The following is a 23,355-nucleotide window of genomic DNA, read 5'->3' on the forward strand; positions in this document are numbered from 1 at the left end:
AGGGAAGGAGGATGGTTTCTTTTTTGTTGTTGTTTTTGTGTGTGTGTCATCACTTTAAGTATCTAGACACCAGGTTACATGAAGACACTTTATGCAGTGTATCAGCATATGTTGCCATGTTGTGTGCATTTTATTTCCTTGTGTGAGAGGATGTGTGCATGTAAACATCTACATTGTGTGTACATGTATTGTAAATGGTCCTGCAATCACTGGCACGTGGCCTTTTGTCCTCTCAGGTGGATTAGTGCACTGATTAGTGCCAGCTCTGCCATTTAGGCAGTTATTATTACCTGATGCTTAGTATTCTAGACAGAGACCAGAATCCAGCACGTTCTGTCTCTTCTTTCTCTTCCACCGGCTCAATCTCGGCACCCACGAGAAGTCTTATTCTCTCCTCTTTAGCAGCCCCAAAAATCTCTTTCTAGCCTTTTTATCAGTGATTAAGCATCTGTTTTAAATCCCTTTTCCTTAGCTCTTGACAGTTTCTTTGTCTAAACTAAAAACCACTTGAGTCAGGGCCAAGAGGGCACCAGTACAGCATGAATTTACAAGTTAACTTCAAATCTCAGCATACTCTGTATTATTGTGTTTTACATACAAACTAATATCAGCCTGAACGACAAACAGAGTGCGTTGCCAAACTATTCTGACCTTTTATTTTTTTTGGTCATGATTTTGCATTATGACAACAAGAAAAATATTATTATACGTATTTAAAATCTTCTTCTGCAGAATCATACCTTAGCATGTACATATCTTCAGCGTTCTGAGAGCAGTATTCATGTTGATGTCACAAACCAAATCGAATTTCTTTTAAATTATGTCTAGAACGTGGAAATGTGAAGTGTTCTAAATCCATTGCAGCTGATCTGTATAAGTGTCCATCCAAATGAAGAGGACTAGAATTGGTATCAGACCTTTTGTCAGTGTTGTCATGTCCCATCCTCTTTTAGCTCTACAACACATGACTATTGATCTTTTCAGCAGCGCAGTTCATTCCTATTGATCTGGTCTGAACTATGATGAATGTCTTTCCCTGAGAGGAGGTTAAGTTAGACCAGATAGCTCAGGTCTGAGGCCTAAATTTGTCACAATTATAGTGTATCTTTAATTTATGCAAGCTGATTTAAGTGTTTGGAACCCAGTAATGCTGATGGGTGAGCTGGTCACTGATTTTATAGGGATTCTTTGTTTGTTTGCTAGTTTTTTTCTCATTTCTTTGCACAGATTTGTAGCATGGATAAATACAAGTGTGTTTTTGTTTCTGAATGAATTGTTATTTTGCACACAGTTTGACGGTCTGCTTGTTTTAGTTAATTACTACCTTAGAGATTTCCATGCCATTGCTGCATCATGCAGTACGTGTGTCGATTGTGGAGATGATCACTCAAAATTTCACATCTATTTCATGTGGAAAAGATCTAAATAGAAATAAAATGTATTTTTACGAATCAAGCTTATGTTGTGAAAGTATTGGTGTTTTTAACATGGAGCCCTCCACTGAAAAGCATGTGCATTGGTAGATATTACCCTCGATCAAACCTCATATAGCTCTCAATCAAGCTATCCGTCACATTTTCAACCTCTCACAGTCTGATTATAAATGTGCAGAACAGCCGCTGAAGGCTGACAAGACAGATCTTGGTGGGGTTGTATAAATGGTCGAGCAGCCAGGTTATATGGCCGTGTTTGAGGAGGTAATTTAGGTTGAGTGGTCCTGCTATGGGTTCATTTGCTATGGGTCACTGGGGGATTATGACCGCTGGTCTGTACATTGTTGACTAGCGACCCTGTGGCCTTACAGGATTGCTGTCTGTTATTACGGTTGTCTTTTGTGAGAGGACCGACACAAACACACATACACACAAATGCCCATAATTCACGCCTACACACAGGCTGAGGCAATAGTGCACAACCATTCCCATATCTGATGTGTTTTTTTCTTGCAGACCTACACATATATATATATTAAAGATTGCAAAGTTAGCTTCTATGTTGGGGACAATACACGGTGACCTACGCCCCTACTATCCATCTCCATTCGATTTTAATGAAGCTTGAAACGTGAGGCAGAGCTGTGTAAATGTGACTTCATAGAATGGAGGTCTCAAGTATAAAGACACGTCACGCTGCTGAAATTTATTCTTTTGCATAAACCTGATTTATACACACACACACACACACACACACACACACACACACACTTCTTTCAGTTGCTGACTTTTCTCTGTCTCTCTCTACAGAGTGCTCAGTTCTACAAGGTCACCACTGACAACTACCATACAGCTGCAGACCAAGTCAATGCCAAATTCAGGTAAGTCGAATGTTCTTCATTGGCTTAAAAAATAGAAGAAAATAAAAATTGTGCGAATGATTGGACCTCAAATTTTATTGTGATGGCACTCAAAAAGCAGAGCTCCTCTCAGCAACTGAAAATGAAACTCAGTGATTTCTGCAGGGGAAGACACTTCCAGTTTGCAATTTCCATTGTGTGAAAGATCATTAAGAAACGGCAGTTAAGGGGAACTGCGGAAGCCAAGACAAGATCTGGAGACCCAGAAAACTTTTTAATTTAGCATTTGCCGTTGCTTTCACAAACACAATGGGAGAGTCAGAAAACCTTATCTGCTATCTCATCAGAAATGTCAATGTTTGAAGTATGCGAAGCAACACCTGGATGAGCCAGACTTGCTTTGAGAAACAGGTGCTGGGGACAGATGAAGTTCAATTGACATTTGTTAGGAGACTAAAAGAAGCAGTGTTTGATCAAGAGAACCTTTGCGCAATGCAGAACTAAAAAACAAAGAAGAAGCGGGGCATAAACATTCATGGAAAGGCTCCTCGTACTGCCTTTTTGCTGCAGGAGTTCTAACTCCAAATTAACCAAACATGACATTTGTCTAGAAGTGCCAAAACATGTGCACACAACTGTAAATCACATGACAACAGTTGAGTGATTTTTGTCATGCATGGTTGATATTTCATATTTCTTTTATGATCTTGACTTCCTTTGTGTACTGTGTAAAATGATGCATTCACTGAAGATTAGAAGTCCATACGGACCAGTGAACATGCTATTGAATTATGCTAGCCACATTCTAACCTATGTCTTTCAATCACAACAACATTAGCCTGGCCCATTAGTTGATGTTGATGATGTGGTTCGCTGATAAGCCTGATCGCATGCTGATGATAGCAGACAGGACTTGTGCCTTTTTAATATTTCAGTGTTAGAGGGGTGTCATTTATTTTGTATATTTGTCCTCCAGCAAACCTGGATCAGCCAGTATCAACAAATAATTTGTAGCAGTTTTGCAACATCAAGACATGAAATGCAAGATAATTGCTTTGTTCTGTGAAAAATAAAATAGAAATAATAATTTTTTGCTCTTATACTCTATCATGATACTCAAAGAAATGTTAATATTAAGATTTGGGTATCTCTTTTTATCCTAAATGTACATTACAGTAGAGTGAAGCGTGTATTCCTTTTATCTTAACCCTATTAATAGCACAAGCTACAGCCACACCTAGCAATGATGCAATCACTGAGGAGGTAACATTAAACATCCGAGCTGTCATAGTTGTAGCACATATCCAACATGTATATGTAACTCAAGAAGATGCAGAATCCCTTCCCATCCGTGTTCCATCTGTCTTCTTAATAAGAGGCCATTAGGCTCCATAGTAATGTAGTGAAAGTGGATGAGGAGCCTGCAGGAGGTGGGGCAAGAATGGGCCCTGGCTCTGAGCTCACCTCTAGGGAGGCCAGGCTGATTGTGTTAGCTCGTCATTAGCCAGCGCTAACACTGGGATCATTGTCTCCCTTAGAAATGCTGGAAACCGATTAGCCTAGCCCACCAGGGGTTTATCGAGAGACTCATGGAAGCCAGAGCTGAGACTTCCCAAATCACATTAAAGACGAAAAAAAAAATCCACTGGAATAACATTAGTGCAGAATGACAGCGCTAACGGCGAGCGAGCATCGGGTTAATGTGCGGGTAGTCATGTGACACGGGCCTTTGCACAGAAAGCAGCGATTGGTGGATTTGATTATAGGAGGTGCATTAGCAGGGTTGTGACTGGATTACAATCGTGAAAAGACAATGTGTGTGTATGTGTGTGCTAATGAAATGGCGGGAAGGCCTGGTGTTACAAGACGAGAGCAGGGATGCATTGAAGGGATCAGAGCTGAGGGTTAATTGGATTTAATGGGGAGCGTTTGGCCCATCCTTGTTTATGTGTGCGAGTTCATGCATGATGTTTGTATGCTCTCATATGATGAACAGCTTTTGGAAGTTCAATGTGTGTGTGTTTCATCAAAGCTGTGTCTCTTGTGACAGACACCCTACAGAGATAAGATACTATCTGTGGCCTCTGTTGAGTAATAAGAGGAAATGTTTTTTTTGTCTCGCAAAGGCTTTTGATTTCCTCACCTGAAAATGTCCCCTTGAGATTATAAAAAAGGAAAAAGAGTCAGCACCTTATCCATACTTGATAGAATTAACATTTGATATGTTAATGTGAGAATGTTATAAAAGTGTGTGAGATGACATCTTTCATATAATGTCTTCATTTTCCCACTTTAGCTCATGTCACTGTAAAGAAGAGAGTGTTAGGGCTGATATTAGGCTGCAGTTTATTATAATAGAGGAGATGTCTGGGTATAAATGTGTGGCTGGCTGTCAGGGGTTACAACATATCAATATATATACCTTTGGAAGATTTAATTAGGACTTCTGGTTGGGTTGAGTTTACTTACTACTTTGTGACATCAGGATTGGGACAAGACAGAAGAATCAGGTTTCAGGAGTGGATGAGATTTGGGAGGATCGTTTCTGTCACAGCTGTATGCAGCACCGGGTTCTCTGGGTTGATGCTCTGTAATAAGTCAGCCTGGGAAATAATTACTTTCCTCTGAAACTGGTTTGGGAATATAAGTGATTGGTTCATGACCAGATATTCTTGGCAGCAAAAAATACGATTCGATTGAATTACACCGAGATGAAAATGTTACTTCTATGTCTCCCCTTTGAATGTATCTCGACTGACGGCGACAGTCTCGGCTTTTTTGAGTGAGTTTCATTATTGAATGTGAAATACATAAGTTAACCGAGTAATTTTACAAATAGCTGGTACAAATAGGCTTCGGCGAGTAGCTGAGGTGCATATGTTTCATTCATTGCAGCGGCACACTGTTGTCATTTTCTTTGGCGATGTTGAAAGAAATAGATGAAAATGTGAGAGGTAGCCACTCAGGGGAGGGATGGCTGCGTGTGCATTGATGAGGTTGTGTGTACGTGCAGTTGTTTGTGCGCAGTACAGCTGTTCCCTGCTGTTCTCCTGCAGTATTCCCGCCAGAGTTTTCCGAGAATGATGGAGCTCTCCCAACCGGAACGCTACTGCATCACTGTGACCTCATTACATCCACACACATACGATCGCACAACTCTCAGAAACACACACACACACACACACATCTATATATGGAACTATATGTATGTATTTACATCCTGTCAGACTTTCTCACAGTTGCAATTTTGCGCATTAAGGCAGTGCAGTGCAGTAACCTTATGGCATTTCTACATCATGAACAACACCGTCTGAAGTGAGTATGGACATGTACAACTAAAATAGGCCTCTCAAGTGTCTGGAATTTGTATGAATCATGACCTGCTCGGTAACAACGTACTCTTTAGGTGTACATTATAGTACATATAGACAACATGTAACAGATAATGTAACACACAGCATTTTAGACACACATGCACGTACACATAGGATCAAAGGTTTTACTCACTTTCCTCGTGACACTGACTGTAGATAAGAGTTCCCAGTTGCCTGTAGAGAGGAGGCTATCGCTTGCTGCTTCTGATTTATATGCTGCCACATTCACCACTAGTTGTTTATCCAAGTCTGATGCATTATCACGCCGTCCAGCTCTGACTGTGTGACCTTTACTGTGCTACATGTATGTAAGAATGCATGTGTGTGTGCGTCTCTCTGTATGTGAGGATGAATGCTCACATGTGCATGTGGATATCTGCATTGTGAGTGTGTGTTAGGTGTGTGTGTGTGTTGGCTGCAGTGACCCAATGGGGCTTCAGTTTGAAATGTAAGATGACAGGCACAGAGCAAAATGATAGATGTGTGATTATGTGAAAAGGTGGAATGAAAGAACGCTGGCGTCGTCCTAAGCCTCCTGTCAGTGCTAACCTTTGGCGGGGCTTTGAACCTCTTTGTTGAAGCTGGTCCAGGGTCCCTGCAGAATTGCGATGGGACAGGAGTGTCACATATTGGTGAATAGGTGGGTTTGACAAGGCTCTGTAATGCTAAGGAATTAAGACCATCATTTCTTACGTTCTTGTCCAAGTTTCCTACCTTGACGGTGACATTTTTCAAAGATCAGAAAGGGCGGCGCGTTTATACACTTGGGTTTATGGCTAAATGTGCACGTTTGCGTGTAAGCTGAGCATTTTCCTCCTATACAGTCTGCCACAGAAAATAAAATCTCATTTTATTCTGTCACTTCCCTGTCACTCCTCTCCTCCCTGAGGCTACACACTCACTCCCTTTGTCTGTTGTTTATTTTTTAGCTCTTTTGAATAAATCTGTTTTTAATTTAATCCAGTTGACAATAACAGCAGCCGCAGTCCTCGCTTTGTCTCTCCTCACACACACACACACACACACGCAAAGGTGGAATGAGGAGGAGTGGAGCAGAACTTGTTGAATGCAAATGGCTCGTTGTTTTTCTTCACAACACTGGTGCGCTGCGCTGCCTCGGTCAAGAGACCACAACTGACAGTCTGTCTTCTCCTCCATGTTATGTGGGAGAAAGTAGAGCCCACTCATCCCCCACTTTCATCCACTTAGAACCACAAACATTCAGCAGCAAACAACCCTCAACCGAGTTTATTTACTTAAATTCATATTTTATGTGTCTTAGGCATCAAGTTGTGGATGGTGGAGAATTTTCTGCAGCTCAGTCGGCACAGAATTGAACTTTTGGTCATCGGTAGTGAAACTCCAAGAGTCAGATCTCACTTTGTGCAGTCATTTCTCTCTCAAGCCAATACAGAAACACTACTATATGTTTTTATTACCTGCAGGATTGACTACTGTAACACTCTGCTATCTAGTCTCTTAATGAAGAATATATCTGCTACAAGTGATTTAAAACTTAGCTGCACGTATATTGACGAAGCACACATTACGCCGGTCTGCTGGTTTATCAGATCTGCTTTTATTCTATGAACCTTCAAGAATCCTCAGATCTTCTGGTATTGACCTTTAATTCTACCCAGTCAGATGAAAAATCCAGCGTGAGGCATCCTTTTGTTATTATAATCCAGCTTTTAAAACAGAACAGCCTTCCTGAAAACTTGTGGGCAGCAAAGACACTCAAGACCAATGTTTTTAGATTGGGTTTCAGTATATTTAATTTTATTGATTTAATTTGTATTTTTTTTATTAATGCATTTGTCTACATATGTACCGTAATTTCCGGGCTATTGAGCGCACCTGAAAATAAGCTGCACCCACTAAATTTAAGAAAAAAAAAAGTTTTGTACATTTATAAGCCACACCTGACTACAAGCCGCAGGTGTCCGTGTTGAAACATGAGATATTTACACAGAAAGATTTTTTTTTGAAACTTTTAATTAAATAAATGCTTTTTTCCGAACAGTGCCAGTAACACGGCAGTAAAACGCTTTGAGCCAGTTCACGCTGCCGATTCTAACATCTCACCATTGATTCATTGATGCCAACCTTACGTGCAGCAGCTCTATTTCCTTCTTCGACAGGCAGATCAATTACCTTTAACTTAGAGGCTGCATCATATGCATTTCTTCCTGTGTTTTCCATGATGAGTGTGTGTGCATGAAGCGCAAAATGACTGATTTGAAGAATTTAGTGTGAGTGCGTTTGATTTAATTCGAGCAGTTTCATGTTCCACTGTGACCTGTTCGTTAATTTCATTCTGATACGACGAAGCTAAACATATTGGCGGTATGAAGCTCACCCGTAAAAATCTATACATTAGTCGCATCGTTGTATAAGCCGCAGGGTTCAAAGCGTGAGGAAAAAGTAGCGGCTTATAGTCCGGAAAGTACGGTATACACCTTAGTCTATTTTATCTGTCTTTTAACACTTTCATTTTCTATTATTCAGAATATTTCCCTTTTCCTGCCTTTGGTTTAGCCTTGTTCACAAATTTATTTATAATACCACCTGCCTAGTTTCTTATTCCCTGTTTTTACTGAGAACTTCATCTATAACATAATCGTGTACTTGCCGATTTGGAGGAGTTATAGTCTTTTGTGTGTGTGTTAAATTCTATTTGTCTGAAAAGTGTTGTACAAATACAGTCTGGTTGATCGATCAAAGCAATGTGCCATAATACCTGCTAATTCCTACCCTATTACTTGTGAAGAGCATTTTTTAAACATCTGTATGTCATGTTAAAAATAGCTGTGATACTTAAAGTTGCAGTGAAACAAAAGATTCTGGTAGTTCGCCTCGACTAAAATTCAAGGTTAACACCACATTTCTTCTGGTCATAGAGGTTGTGCACCCAAAATATGGATGTTCTGTGCAACGTAATGCAATCCAGTACCATAGTCCTGCAACAGATCATTGCAGAACTATTGCATTGTGCCTTTGGTTTATGTTACTGAAAAGGCTGAATACACTGGAGAAAACCAGCAGGTTCTCCAGCAAAATCCAACCTGCTGCTTCCAAATGTAAATAAGGCGCTGAGCACAGCAGAGGCTTTCCATTTTCTTGGCAGCGCTCCTGTTTGTTTAAGGGAATAATACTGATGTCCCAAAATTAATGAAGTAATGATTTATTGATGTTTAATTGCACCAAGCAGCATATTTAATTACTAAAAATGACAGGAATTAATTTAGCAGACAGAGAATTGCAAAGTACTTGAGTCGCAATCACAGAGGTGTTTTTCTGCGAAGTAGTTGGCGAGGCAGGACAGACCGAGCAGCTTTCTGACCCCTCTGTCAGGTGAGGGTGAACCACAGTTCTGTAGCTAGGCAACCTGGGTGCAGGGACAAGATGGTGGTCAGCTGAGGAGCCAGAAGTCAATAACTGCTTTAAAAGCTCTTCTTCTGGTCTTAAGAGCTTCCTGTGCTGGCTGTAAAAAGCACACACCATTCCAGGGACCTGCGTGGGCACAACACGTAGACACACGATGCACATACACACTTTTTTAGTAGTTGATTTAGTGACTGCATTGCTCTGTAAATGGTTAGGCCACTCACGACTTTTATTGCCTTTCTGTGTTATTTGTTATTTTCATCCAGTATACGGCACAGTGACATGAATGATGGAACAGATATGTAGCATGTTTTCACTGCAGATAACACATGCTGCACATTTACCAATCACAGTGGAATTCTTGGGTGTGTCTGACAAATCTTTCATGGCCTGTTTTGTGATTTATAAAAAGAAATGTCAAGCATTTTGAGGCCGCTGTCCTTGTACAAGTGTCTACAAAGAGGGTCAGAGAGGACACAGACTCCTCTTCTCACTCACTCATCCTTCTTCCTCCCCCTCCATGCTCACTTAGTGTAGGAACAGTGTTTTCTGTCTTAATTTAAATCTCTTTCACTCACTCGCTCTTCGTTATTGTCTGCTCCTGCCCCCCTCCCTCACGCTACAATCTTGGCCAGTCTTTTATCCCTTCACGTTTTCCTTGAATCTTGCTTTGTCCCATCCTCTCTCTCTCTTTTTTTCTCTCTCTCATTCAATCTCTTATCCATGCTGATGGATTTCACTGCAGGGGGTCACTCAGGTCTGCTTTTAAAAAGCAGCGTGAGCAAAATGTGTGTCATTTTTCTCCTTAACTGGATCATTTGTATTTATTTACTCCCCTTATTACTGACGCCTGCCTTAACTAGAGGGAACATGAGGGCTTTTTAAGGGGGAACCGGCACCCACCTCTTAACCCTATTAACCCCTGAGCGGACCCAAATGATGATAAATAGACAATGTGGTGATTGGGAACTCAATCTGGCGGGACATGAGAGTAATCCATACTGTCAATGGAGCTACAGCATGTGCTGTTTGTGAAGGTTATAAAAATTTGGGCAAATGAAGCAGTTTGACATGAGGAAAAGTTATTTCAGTTGTGAAACCTGACTAAATTAGGCCATAAAATCACTTCTTCCTGTTCTTGATCAAGTGTTTTTTAATGATAACGGCATTAATAGTCATGTTAAAACAGAACAAATGGCTTCTTCTACTATCAGAATTGCTTAGTCCTGTGAAACTTTTGTCTCTCCCTTCTGACAGTGATAGTAATTATACAATAATTGGGATATAAATGTGGTAACCAAATGTAACCCGTCAGAGAGCAGTAAGGCGACACCTGTGTCTGTTCTCAGGCATTTCTCTTGTTTCACCAGTTGAAATCCATGTTTGTCCTTGTTCTTTCTTTGTTTTAGATTGTAGATTTTCCTAAGCATGCAAAATTTTTTATTGTTTTTCTTTAAATCTGGAGTTTTTAATTACTGGTGTGCCAATATTTAGAGAGCAGGATGGCCGGTGGCAGATATATAAGGCCGATACTATGTATTTTATCTTTTTTGCACCTAAAAAAATGCATAATTGCCAATGTTTAGTGAACATTCATTTGACAGTTATTCCCTGCTTTGCCTCTGTTTATTAAACAATTCTGCAGTCTGTCTTAAAAACTATGTATCAACTAAATAAAAACTCTTAGGTAATGTAGAAAACTGAACTTATTGATGCAAATAAACTTCTGGTGCACTGGACAGCTGCATTGATCTGCAGATAGGAGCATCTCCTACTAGTCTGGTAAGCGTATTGACTTCTACCATTGCAGTAAACAGATTGAAGGCTTGCTGAATTGGAAGCCTGGCTTTGCGCTGTGAACAAACAATCTATTAATTGCAATAGTCAATCAGGACATAGTAACCAATACAAACCAACCCAGTGTACCCCAATCAGCCAGTGTCGATTATCTCAAAATGGTTTTTAATCTGCTTGATTAACTGCTCATGTCTATCACTAATCTGTAGCTGGAGAAACTTTTCCTGGACGCTTTCTGTCGTCAGCTGTACAAGCTGAAGTTAACCTAGCCTACACCATCTGTAGCTCCCTTCCCTGTCCCCACAGACACCAGATTTCAATCTCTCTGATAATACACACAGACTGAATGTAAAAAGGCCTGTATTCCAACTTTAAATACTGAAAAGTCTTATAAAAGAGAATGGCAAGAAGAAGAAGAACCAACTGGACAAACTTACTTTGCAACAACTTTTTTTTAATTATTTTTAGAAACCAATCTAAGTGCCTTTTAACATGATGCACTCAAGCTTCAGAATAGTGATCTTAATTTTGTGGCCGTTTTATGCCTTTATTAGATATCACCAGAAAGATTTCAGGAAATAAAAGAAAGAGATGCAATTATCAGACTTAAACTGATGCTGTTGCAGTTCATGGCTGGTGTTTTAAGCCCAAAGCCACGGGAGTGACGCCAGACTTATAATCTTGTTTACTTGGTTTTTGGTCGGAGAGTAGCTGATTTCAATCGAATATTTCCAATTTTTTCCAAGCATTTTTCCCGCAACAGTTTAATCTGTTCTTGCAATATTAATCAATGAGTGGTGCTCTGCAATTTGTCGATCGCCATTCTAGATTTAGTAAGTTTTAAAGAGGAAGACAAAACCTCTGCAGTCATTTTGTGCAGTCAATAGTTCTTTTTGCAGGGGACAGTTTAACGTTTTCCACTGCTAGACTGGACACTGAAGCCTCCAGTGTCTCTGTATTTGTATTCTTGTTCGTCCCACTGTGCTTTTTCCTCGTCTTTGTTCGGAGTTGTAACCTACCTGAAATTATGACAGATGAACGTACCTGTTTCCACGTATGTCTCGCACTTTGTTCAGCTATCGAAGCATGCCGTATCAGTAACGGAGATCTATGAATGCCATTTTAGTGCGCGGCTCTGCGATGCTACAGCAGATGGTAGTCATGGTCAATATATGCTGCTTTGAAAAATGGACTAATACTCCACCTTGTACTGTCTCTTAGCTTTAGCACATGCATATTGTATGAAAATCCAGACATCGATCTCAATACGTCCTCTGGCTCACAGTCAATACATTCTTTGAGGAATGTAGTCTTAGCCATAAACCCATCAGAATATGCCCACTCTATGGAAATGTGCTGACTTGAGCAGCGGGAGGCTAGGAAGGAGGGATTGTATTAAATGATATAGGGACACCTTGAGGAGGAAGACGGACAGCGAGCAGGTGATCTGTTCTGCTTTATTGTATGTTAAGTAGAACACGTTCATGCTCTCGTATCATTTCTACCCCTCATTCTCATTTTTTTTTGCACTCTGCTAAAGGAAAACTTTGCAAAGGAGGAGAGAAGAAGGAGCTTTCTCTGCTTCTCCTCTCTGCTATTATTACACCTTTTATTTGCCGTCCAATGTCACACAAACAGACATTGTCCACCTCTGTCCTTAATAAAGCATCTTCTCTCAAAGGAATGTCCTCACCCTCACTGTCCACTTTTTTATTTACTCTCCCTTTCCTTTTCCTTTTGTGATTTATGACACACAGCTGTGAATCTGTAATGTAGATATCTAAACCGGCCTCACTCCTCCCTTTCATTCTCGCCTCTATCAGTGGATCAAGGCTACAGGGATTGGTTTATGTGTGTGTGTTTATGTTGGGGGGTTGGGTCGGATAAGGAATTGTTATAGAGACCTTTACTGCTACTGATGGCACGAGTCGAGACCCCTATATGACTGTTTAGATTTACTGTCTCCGGGGTACGAGGGGGTGCACACACAGAGTGCAAATAATAACCAACTGTATCTGCTGTGATGTCTCTATTTATTTCAGCGTCTCCTACCACATGGAGTTTTATTAAATATCCCACGAAGGCCTGGGGTTGGAGGGAAGGAATAAAAGAGAGAGAAATAAAGACAAGATATAGATTGTGAAAAAGGCGGAGTGAGAAAGAGGACGGGAAGATGTGGGACAGTTATTGGCAATGACTGGCTCTGTAACCTGTGGAATACATTTTTGATTTGTGTGTGTTGACATTTATGCTGAAGCATTCTAACTTTCGCCTGGGCCTGAGTGGATAGTATGCATGATCTACTGACAAGAAAGTGAGTGGGTTTATGTTGAGTAATGTTAATATGATGGCTGTAGGGGTAAAGAGCAGGAGGCCAAGTGGGTGTATGTCTCTGTTGGGCCACAAGAGAGAGAAAACAAAAAAGACTTTTTCTGTAATGGTGGCTTTTGTTTGTAGTCCTCGAGCCTCTAAATGTTGTTCAGATGAAATAGTATGAAAAAGGGAAACCTAGAGTTCAGTGGTTATAACTAGCCACTTTGCGTGTACTAGAATGTATTTTGAGGATCATTTTGAAGTAATGATCAGAAACAAGAAAATCACAGTACTCCACCAAGGCTGCTCAGTCGTATGATTTCCAGTTTGTGGTCCACGGCGGTGGATTTGTAGTAGGATCACAATCATGTGATCGTCAGCATTTAGCAGACGTAGCGTTCACTTCTTGTCATAGTTACAGTGACGCCGTGCCCCTATTTCGCAATGATACAGAAATGTTTAACAAATCTGTGGATCCAGACTATAAGCCGCATCACTGCCATTATCTAATCACTTGGTCCTTGTGTCACTTCTGACCATCCCTGAAAATTTCATCCAAATCCATTAGTCTGTTTTTGAGTAATGTTTCACACGGACAAACTAACACCGATCGTCACTTATTTCCGCCGCATTTCTTCGCAGAGTAAAATCAAAGCCAAGTCAAGGAAATTTTCCAACTTTTGTAATAACAACAAAAAAAATTTTCTGCTTATTTTGTTGTTTAAGCCTCCAGACATCTTGAAACATGACCAGTATGAGCTGATGTGTTCTTTTTGTTCCGAATTGATTCTTTTTCTAGTGATTGGGGGAAAAAAGTGTTCCTAATCGCAAATTTATCTTTGAAACTCTTAGCACGCATTACTTTTAGCTCCTCATTGTTTCCTGCAGTATGCATACAATTGGCACATTATACTTTATTCACAATGTGCTTTAAACTTTGACTGTCACAGTCTATAGTGCGAAATGAGCTCTTATCTGTTTGCTCTCAGAAGCTGAAGTTTGTTTTTTATATTCGTACAAGACATAACATATGGGATGCAACCACACCAGGATTGTGGGTCTGAATGGCCAGGAAAGCATGCTGGCTCGCTGAATGCAAAACCCAACCAAAGATTATAGTTCATCCTGGTATTTTAGACATATTACATTGAACATACTATGTATTTTGAACACACTAAGTCTTTTTCTGGCTTTCACCAGTACAGTACAGTAGTAAAAGGGATCACATTTGGAAGAATATTGGAACTGCTGACCGACACACTGACCCAAGTACATCACAGCCAGTTAACCTAAACTCAAATTATACAGCCAGAGCAACCCAGAAATGGAAAAAAAAAAAATCAATGCCTCTGGCCTTCGTCCATTTTTTTCATTTCCCTTACATCACCTAAACTCTATTAAAAAGAGCTTTTTGCTCTGGGAATTTGATAGAGTGTCTTTGTTTATGAATGCCTTGCTGCTCAGGTTACATGGGAACTGAATGATTCATGGCTGTTTTCGAGTATATTTATAATGATAGCTTGTGATTCCCACAGTGGAAGAATGCACCCTGTATCCACTTTGCAGCATTTAACTCTGGATACTTTGAACTATCTTGCTGTGACAACAACACGAAGAACCTAATGTTTGCCTTGTTTTCCGGGGTATTTGATATAGTTATGTGTTGAGGCGTTGTTGGTGCAAATTATAATTAAACACAAGCAGCAAAATCCCCCCTCAGCTTGCCTACAACCGTGTACGGTAACTTCAGTGTATTTCCATAACAAGGCCGAAAAACTGTGATTACCTGAGGCCAGCAAGTGACTTCAAAAACAAAAAGCTTTTCAGATAGTACTGATATGTTTTAATGAGTTCTGTATTAATTGCTCTGATATAGTTCACGACCTTTTGTTGCAGAGCGAGATAATATAAATAGGTTTCATATGTTGAAGGTAAAAAAAGTAATCTTCTAGTGGGTATAGCATATTCATGGTATGACATGTCTGTTGTTTTTACATCTGCTCACCCTGCTGCATAACGCTACAGCAGTCACACGATAGTAAATGACATGAGGGCATTTAATGTAAAACTGAGGGGGAAGGAGGGGAACTTGTAGTCTTTCCTCGCTGCCTCTGTGTGGCTGGCAGCAGGAACTTAATGTTAATCTTAATGATAGATGATAGAGGATGCTGCGTGCCGCCACAGAGTGTGTGTGACAGTGTTATTGTCTCTATGATTAACTCAACCACTGTCTCAGGCCCTTCCCCTCAGAGAGAACGAGAGAGCAAGGAAAAAATAGAAGTACCACAGTTTAGTTTCTCATCGAGAAATACTCTTCACTTCTCTCCACCCCCCCTTCCTCTGTCTTCCTTTCTTTTCCTCTCTCTTTCTCTCTCTCAGAGGCCATTACTGGTGATAAACACTGCGGTTTGTATCAGCAGGATGCACCTGGCATTAAAGCAAACGCTTAAGAAAGTAATTAGTGGGTGTATGTGGCTTCTCGCGTCCCTGTAGATGCCCATAGGCGGTGTAATAAATGAGCGCCAGGATCCATAGGAATAGGATGGCAGCGATTTCTGCTAGCACTGCTGTCATCGTTCAATACCCTGACGCAGAGCAATGGCCTTGTCATGCCTTCTAGCAAATGACTGAATTTCTCCCTGATGGATCCACAAATGCAGAACCTTCTCCACACCCAACAGTATAATGTTCCAGCCTCCACTGAAAGTGGTAAATGTCAGGTATTATTTGGGGTATAGACCTAACTTGGAAAAAGGCAAAATGTGAAGAAATAGTCCCTTACTTATTCACTTTATTGCTGACGGTTAAAGCTGCAGTAGGTCGAAGTCTGGAAGAAGTTGAACAATAAGAATTTATAAAAACAGCCCTCTTTCTGCAGCTTTTCTTCTGCTTTCTTAAGCCACATCCTTCCTCTACTGTGGTTTCTCTTTCTACTATCTCACCTGATCTGGATGAAAAGCCCTGTGACTGACTGAAGTCTGGATTGCATAAACTGCAGATGTCTGATTTCCTCTCAGACCGCTTGAAATACGATATACTAAAGGTTAGTATGGAATTTTTGCCCAATGACAACAAAAAATACTGCCTATTCCCACTGTATATAAGAAGATAGATGCCACTCTCATATCTGTATGCTCAATATGAAGAGTACAGCACGCAGTAGGTTAAGTTAGCTTAGCATAAAGACTGGGAGTAATGCTGTAAAAAGCTGCAATTAGTCGAGATGCACTGTTTCCCTTTCAAAACTGCACCAAACAGAATTTCAAAATGGTTTGCCTAAATCACTAATGATGCTCCTCTATCTCTGTGATTTATATATCCAATAAATTCCCAAAAAAACTGACAATTCAGTGCAGCAACTGAGCACAGTACTGGATAGTTAATAAGTGTATCGATGTGTTCATGCCCCCTTCGAGGTTGCTGAATATCTGGAGACCACTTCTCACGCTACCGCAAATTGTCACTGACCTGCACAGACAAGGACTATAGATTTTTGCGGCACTCTTAACAAACATGACCATGTGGTGCCGCACATAAGTACACATCTCCACTGCAACAACTTCCTACTGCATTGCACCCTGGGTAATGACCCATGCGACCAATCCCCTGCTTTGCATCCAATGGAGGGGTAATTTCTCTCTCTGGGGGGCAAATCAAACATCTGATTCTGACTACAGGGGCTCAGCTTCACCCCCGATATTCCTTTGAGATCTCAAGAGTTGCTGACGGGCAAAATCTCTTTGCCTTTCACACCCATGCAAGACGTGTTTAGTGGGGCAGATGGAGTGTCCTGGGCACTGATGTGAGCAAAACGATGACACCACTATTAGCATAATAGGCCAAGCATGTGCATGTATCGCCATTATGGATTTTTATGGGGTGTGTGAAGAGACAGACAAAAGCAGTTAATGCTGGGCAAGGCACTAATGCCGGTGGGACGTCCTACTACTTAGATTGGCGAGAGAATCCAACACTTGCATGTATCTACCAAAAAGTCCCATTTAAACGCACTGAAGTTAAGCGTAGTATCTATCACCAGCTAAGACAGAAGCACTAAAGCTGTAGCAGACCTCAAGGACATATTTGCACGTTAAGTTAGTGAAGTGTTGCCTATACGCAGTCGTATTAGCATTCACATTCTACAACAACAACCTCCTCATGGAAGCTGAAAGGTGGAAATTTCCACTTAAAGCAGTCCAAGGTGATGGCTACACAGCTTGTAAATGGTTGACGCTCTCAGGGAGCCGTTGTGAATCAATGGATGGATTACTTAATACCCAGTAGAGTGATCAATACTCTCTTCTGTGAGACCTTTTTAAAGGGCGTTAAGACATAAGAAGAGAAACTAATTTAGTGGTAGGGTATATTTAGTTTGCTAGTAATTTCAACCTCATCATCGTTATCATCATCACGTTGTAACAAGTAAGGTTTGTCGACATTAAACGGACTCTTCTCTTCATTTGCTTTGTATTACATATCGACTGGCGGAGCAGCCACTCCTCTGTTAGGTCCCATGGCACTGATGGATCCGTTTTTACGAGGAATGAGACCATTGTTGTTGAACTGACCATTTTTCGAACACCCTCTGGCCTCACTTTTGATATATTGTAGTGCACACATTGGAGTGGTCAACCCAGCAGGCTATGGAGGTTGGATTGACCTCTCACCTTCCTCCCAGCAGATACAGTAATACCGATTCTTGCTTCAGGTATTTTAGAGTGGAATGACAGTGATAATAGAAAAGGCAGAGAATGCACACACAATGTAGACAGCAGTATGGCTCAATCGACTCAACAGCACAAGCTCTTATGCGGTAAAAATGACTAGATAAGATATCGATACTGAAACGATACTGATGGATAAAACCTAAAACATAAGGAACAGTAGTGATACGACAGAGGATGGAACTTAAAATTTTCAAAATAGTAGAAATGATTTAGGCAGTAGAGGTTGCAAAATGAAGCCATATAACAACAGAAGGTGATTATTGTCGTGTGTTCATACATTTTCATATGTAGAAGTGGAAGAACTCTTTATTAAGATCAGCTCTTTGCATATTCACATCTATCCACTTTCACGTCACACTGTCGTTTCAAGATTAAACTGGACTTTAAGAAGGTTCCTTGAAGACATTTCACCTCTCATCCAAGAGGCTTCTTCAGTTCTGGTGGTGGTTGAGGTTGCCTCAGCTTATAACCTCTGTGCTATTCATATTCCGACGACCATTGCCAAGACCTGTCTGAGTGATAAAGGGGGTCGTTGAAATGCGAGTTTCACCGAGCCCTCGTATGCCAATGGTGGTCATTGGCATGAGCCACTTCACATGAGTCATTCTGCTGAGTAGTTCTTTTGAGGAGTTTTGAAAGGACCTTATTGTAAATCAGCGAAAGATGATGTCGCAGACCACCCCCCCGTTCAGAGATGGCTTCTCCACTTTGACATGGATGGCTTCTTTCACGCCTCTCTCAAACCATCTGTCCTCCCTGTCCAAAATCTGAACATTGGTGTCCTGAAATGAGTGTCTCTCTTCCTTGAGGTGAAGGAAGACCGCCGAATCCTGTCCTGAGGAACTGGCTCTTCTGTGTTGAGCCATTCGCTTGTTAAGTGGCTGTTTGGTTTCCCCAAAAGAACTACTCAGCAGAATGACTCCTGTGAAGTGGCTCATGCCAATGACCACCATTGCATCATTGGTATACGAGGGCTCGGTGAAACTCGCATTTCAACGACCCCCGTTATCACTCCCTGGCTCCCAATGACCATCGTTGAGGAGCCAGGTGGGCCTTGGCAATGGTCATCGGAATATGAATAACACTGACCACACCTCACAGAGGCTATAAGCTGAGGCAACATCAACCACCACCAGAACTGAAGAAGCCTCTTGGATGAGAGGTGAAACGTCCTCCAGTGAACTTTCTTAAAGTCCAGTTGGATTGATTTAAACAACTTTGGATAACCATGACCTGGATGAATGAGAACCTACACAGACAATGTAATTACATTATCTGTAATATTTGCTAGCCTGTTGCTCTTTAAATCCTGATGGAAATAGGAAGCATTTCTTACAAACAGGCTTTGTGGTGTCCATTGATACACCCTGACTGTTAGCTATGTAGCTTAATAATGGAATGCTTTGCTTTGTGCATCTCCTTTGATAGTCTGGTCAGATGGCAAGTTTCTTTGCAACCATCTTTGGTCACTATTAAGCTCCAGAGTACTCTCAGTACGCCTGTATAGAGTGGAAGTGGAGGAGAAAAATCACTTCGATTAAAACTGTGTCACTTTCCAAGTATCAGTACTAACACAATATGATATTGTTTTTAATGTCAGGGTATTGCAATACGTTTTTAGTATCAATATACTGTGTGACACTGTGTTCTCAACTTTATACCTTACATTCATGCTGTCAATTCATTTTTTTCCATTTTTTATTTCCATTCTTTTTCACACACACACATTTTTATGATTTTTACTCTTTTATCCCTTCCGTTTAACTCTCATCCCTCACACTTTTCCTCCTGCCTCATCCTCACCTCCTCTTTACCACCATATTTTCTCCTGTTTTCACACTATTTGGTTCTCTCTCTCTCCCAACAGGAGGTATGAGATGTATCCTGTGTGTGCAGACCTGCAGGGCCAGATCCTCACCTGCTACAAAGAGAATGTTGGGAAAACCCTCAACTGCTCCAATATCGCAGCTCAGTACCTTGCGTGTGTCAACGACACTAAACAGGTGCGTATTCGCTCAAAAAAACTGTCTCGCAGCCTTTTTCTTATCTCATGTGAGCATGATTTGTTACACTTGTTATTTCTGTCTTTTGAGTGTTATGCATGCAAATGAAATCAAAATTATTAAACACCCTTAGTCTAAGTGATTAAAAAAAGCGCAATATCAGATCGGGAATGAATAATTATGACATGGCTGTATTTCAAAAATCCCACAACTTAGAGAGGTTAGGTTCCACATTTTCAATAACAGTTTGATTACAACCTCATAGAGTTGTAATTTGTCACAACTGATTGTCAGAAAACCTTTAATGTGTGAGCCCTTACGGAGTCAGCAGGGTTGAATAATTTTGATTGCAGCTGCTTAAACAAATGAGCATTTTATTGTATGCGATTGAATGTTTGCATAAATAGGAGAATGCATAAATATAACTTGTATCACTGCAGACTTTTAAAAATTACATTTTTCTTTTTTGGAAAAGAATGACAAGTATTTGCACAGACCATCGTGGACAGATAATGTGTAAGTCGCAACACTTCTTGTTCTTGTTAGTGTAGATTTCAGTGGAATCCTTGTGTGTATTACAAAGTAGCCCCATGTGTGTTTCAGCTACAGAATTGGGTTCATAGATGTGTGTGTTAGTTACAGCAGAGCAGTCATTCCTTTTTTAAAATGTCTAAACGAGTTATAAAATCTACACACGAGCATCCATTTACATGCGCCGGCTCCTTGCTTTTAGACAGGAGAATAGAATTTCCAGTGGACTAGTGGCGCCTGAATAAAGCTCACTTTAAATAGCCAGTTCAAACCTTACGGTCTATTTCCATAATACCTGCTGACACAGGCGTTCCCCCCTGACTGCCTCTGTGTGTGTTTTAATGTAATAAAACCAAGGGACTAGCAGCTGCTAGTTAGATGCCATTGTCCTGTCCGTGCGCTTTCCTTTCACTGCCAAGTGCAAATGTTTTCCCACCCTCTTGTCTCCCGCAGTCAAACACATATATGGTAATAGCAATGCCACTCTGGTTGATATTAACTTGATTCCCCGCTCTCTCGCTTTGCAATATGTAACATGTATTGCCCCCCAAAAAAGACTCAATTTGCATTCATAGAGCTTTTCTATTAGATTTTTTTTTTTACAATTGCATTGTTTTCCCGGAAATGGGGAAAACCGAGTTTTGTGTCGTCTCGCTCACTCTAGTGAGTATTAATATTAGATCTAAAAGTCAGATGCAGGCAGATTTTTAAACTATATATCACATAAATTGCATAATGTTTTATTCATCACGTGGATGTGCGGGCGTGCGTGTGTGCGTTTAAGAGAGCTACCTGTGGCCTCGTCAAGATTCAGCAAGGGTGTGTTCACAGTCCGGATGCTGTTATGATCTTGTAAATTGTTTGGAAGCAAGCCTGAGACAGTATGGTAATCCGCTTGTGTTTATCACCCTGCAGCAATCACAGTGCACTCCTGTTCGCCTGTGCTTATCTGTCTAAGACTTGCTTTTAAAGTCATTAGGTGCAAAAGAAACAGTTTTGTGATAAGGCTTTAAAGGAATAATATGCAGAATTACACAGCCGACAAAATAGGGGGAAAGAAATGAAGTAGGATTGATACGAGCTGATGCTTCTCCGTGATTAGGATGTTTACACAGCTTTATCAGAGCCGAGCAGGAAGCTGCACCAAGAACAAATGTCAAAGGACGTGACTTTGACCTCCGGAGGTCAGGAGATCCAAACGTGCCCTCTAACGAAAGCCTCTCATCCTCTTGCCCTCTCCATCAAAGACGCTTGATAGCATAGCTCAGACAGCTTTCATACGACAAAATCTCTTTCCCCTTCTCCGTCCTTCGCCTTCAAATCTTATATTCCACTTAAAAACTGCAGCGGTATAGATAGAGATATCCAAGATGCCGTCTAGCTGAGGATGAAAACCAAATCCCGAAAATCTCAGTTTAAGAATAGCGACCCTTCAACTGGAGTCAGTCGAGACAGAGGAGTTGTCAGCTGCCCGGCCTCTGTCACTGATAATTAGCGTTCTTATCACCAGTCAGTGATAACATTTAGACCCACTTTTGCTCTCTTTTATGCCCTCTTCGCCCTGCCGCCATCCCTCCTTCACTCCCTCCGTCCACTATCCCTTCATCCCGTCACATTTCTAATGCATTCAGCACTTAACAGGTCTGATAGCAAACTGTGAGAAAGAGGCAGTCGAAGGACAGATAAAGTCTCTCCTTCCTTCTCCCTCTCTCTCTCTATGAATAGGAGTTTATCACGCAGGCCGATCTCTCCATCCACTGCTTGCCTCCTCATTCCATATTCTCGCTGCATGACTGCCTCTTGCACCCTATCTCTTCCTTCTCCACTTCATTTTTTAGACTGACCCTTCCATCTCCTTTATACTCTCAAAGGGCTGAGATAGATTCTTGTTTGTGTTTTTGGAGGGTATAATATTTGCAGGGATAGAAATGAAAAGCTGCGGCGTGTTTAGTGTGCGCATCTCAGTCAATAGTGCTCTTAAGCGCTTTAATGATTTAATTTGTCATTTCAACATTTATGCAATTAAATCTCAACTCAGAACATATTTGTGATTTTTAATTTAATGTATTTTGATAATTATGCTAAAGGGAAATCCCAATTTGGCTGTCAGAAATAACGTTTTACTTACCAAGTTATGGCCTAAAATGTGGAGAGAGAAGCAGGCAGAAGATCAGACAAACAAACCCACAGGTTATAAAGACTTATTTGGAGTATAAAACAAAGAAAATGGGTAAAATCTAACAAACTGGCCTGTAAAATCATTCATCACAACTTACAAACTGACATTCCAGATGTTCAAGTGCAGTGTCGATATGCTGGCTGAACTTGCATCGTCTTTTATGCAACTTTCTTTCTCGAGAAGCTGAATGCAGTGACTCAACTCCTCAAGCACTGATCCAGTACCAATGTTTTCTTTTTCTTAAATTTAAAATCTGTGCCACACACTGCCAGGAATTCTCTGGAGTCATTTCTGTGTAAAGTGGCACGAGGCCAGGGAGTGCTGTGACACTTAAAACTGCAGTCAGCAGCTCGTCTTGACTCAGTGAGTGTAACGGATACTAAATAAATGCTACTGAATAATGTGACTAAATGTTACAGTGCAGTAAAATCAACTTTGATACTGCATTTTATGTGGCACTGTTCTGTTATGGCTGATGCTCGATACGTTTAAAGCTGTTTCTATGGGTTTTTTGACTACTAGTGCTGCGCATCCATGTTTAAATGTCATGCATAGACTGGGAAATGCCTTAAATATGCTTTCTTTCTAACAGCCAGCAGGGGGGCGACACCTCTGGTTGTCTGATTGAATAGAAGTCTATGAGAAAATGAGACTACTTCTCCCTTGATTTGTAGCTTTGATTAACATTTTCCTAATATGTTTATGAGCTCAATTGCTACTGTAAAGAGTTCTTCAATGCAGTATTATGTTA

General features: G+C 40.8%; 1 protein-coding gene across 5 annotated transcripts in view; it reads left to right on the plus strand.

The window, feature by feature from the left end:
* The window catches only part of chchd3a (coiled-coil-helix-coiled-coil-helix domain containing 3a), a 79,282-nt gene that overhangs the window by 54,146 nt on the left and 1,781 nt on the right, over positions 1-23,355 (plus strand). For 3 of the 5 annotated variants that reach the window (XM_055006713.1, XM_055006717.1, XM_055006714.1), the window contains 3 exons: positions 2,244-2,314; positions 19,759-19,894; positions 20,370-20,410. In XM_055006713.1, coding sequence (XP_054862688.1) covers positions 2,244-2,314; positions 19,759-19,894; positions 20,370-20,410 — 248 coding nt within the window. The remainder of the gene's footprint in view (positions 1-2,243; positions 2,315-19,758; positions 19,895-20,369; positions 20,411-23,355) is intronic. The other 2 variants (XM_055006715.1, XM_055006716.1) reach the window with 1 other exon arrangement.

The sequence above is a fragment of the Amphiprion ocellaris genome, chromosome 21, assembly GCF_022539595.1.
Source record: "Amphiprion ocellaris isolate individual 3 ecotype Okinawa chromosome 21, ASM2253959v1, whole genome shotgun sequence".
NCBI lineage: Eukaryota > Metazoa > Chordata > Actinopteri > Pomacentridae > Amphiprion > Amphiprion ocellaris.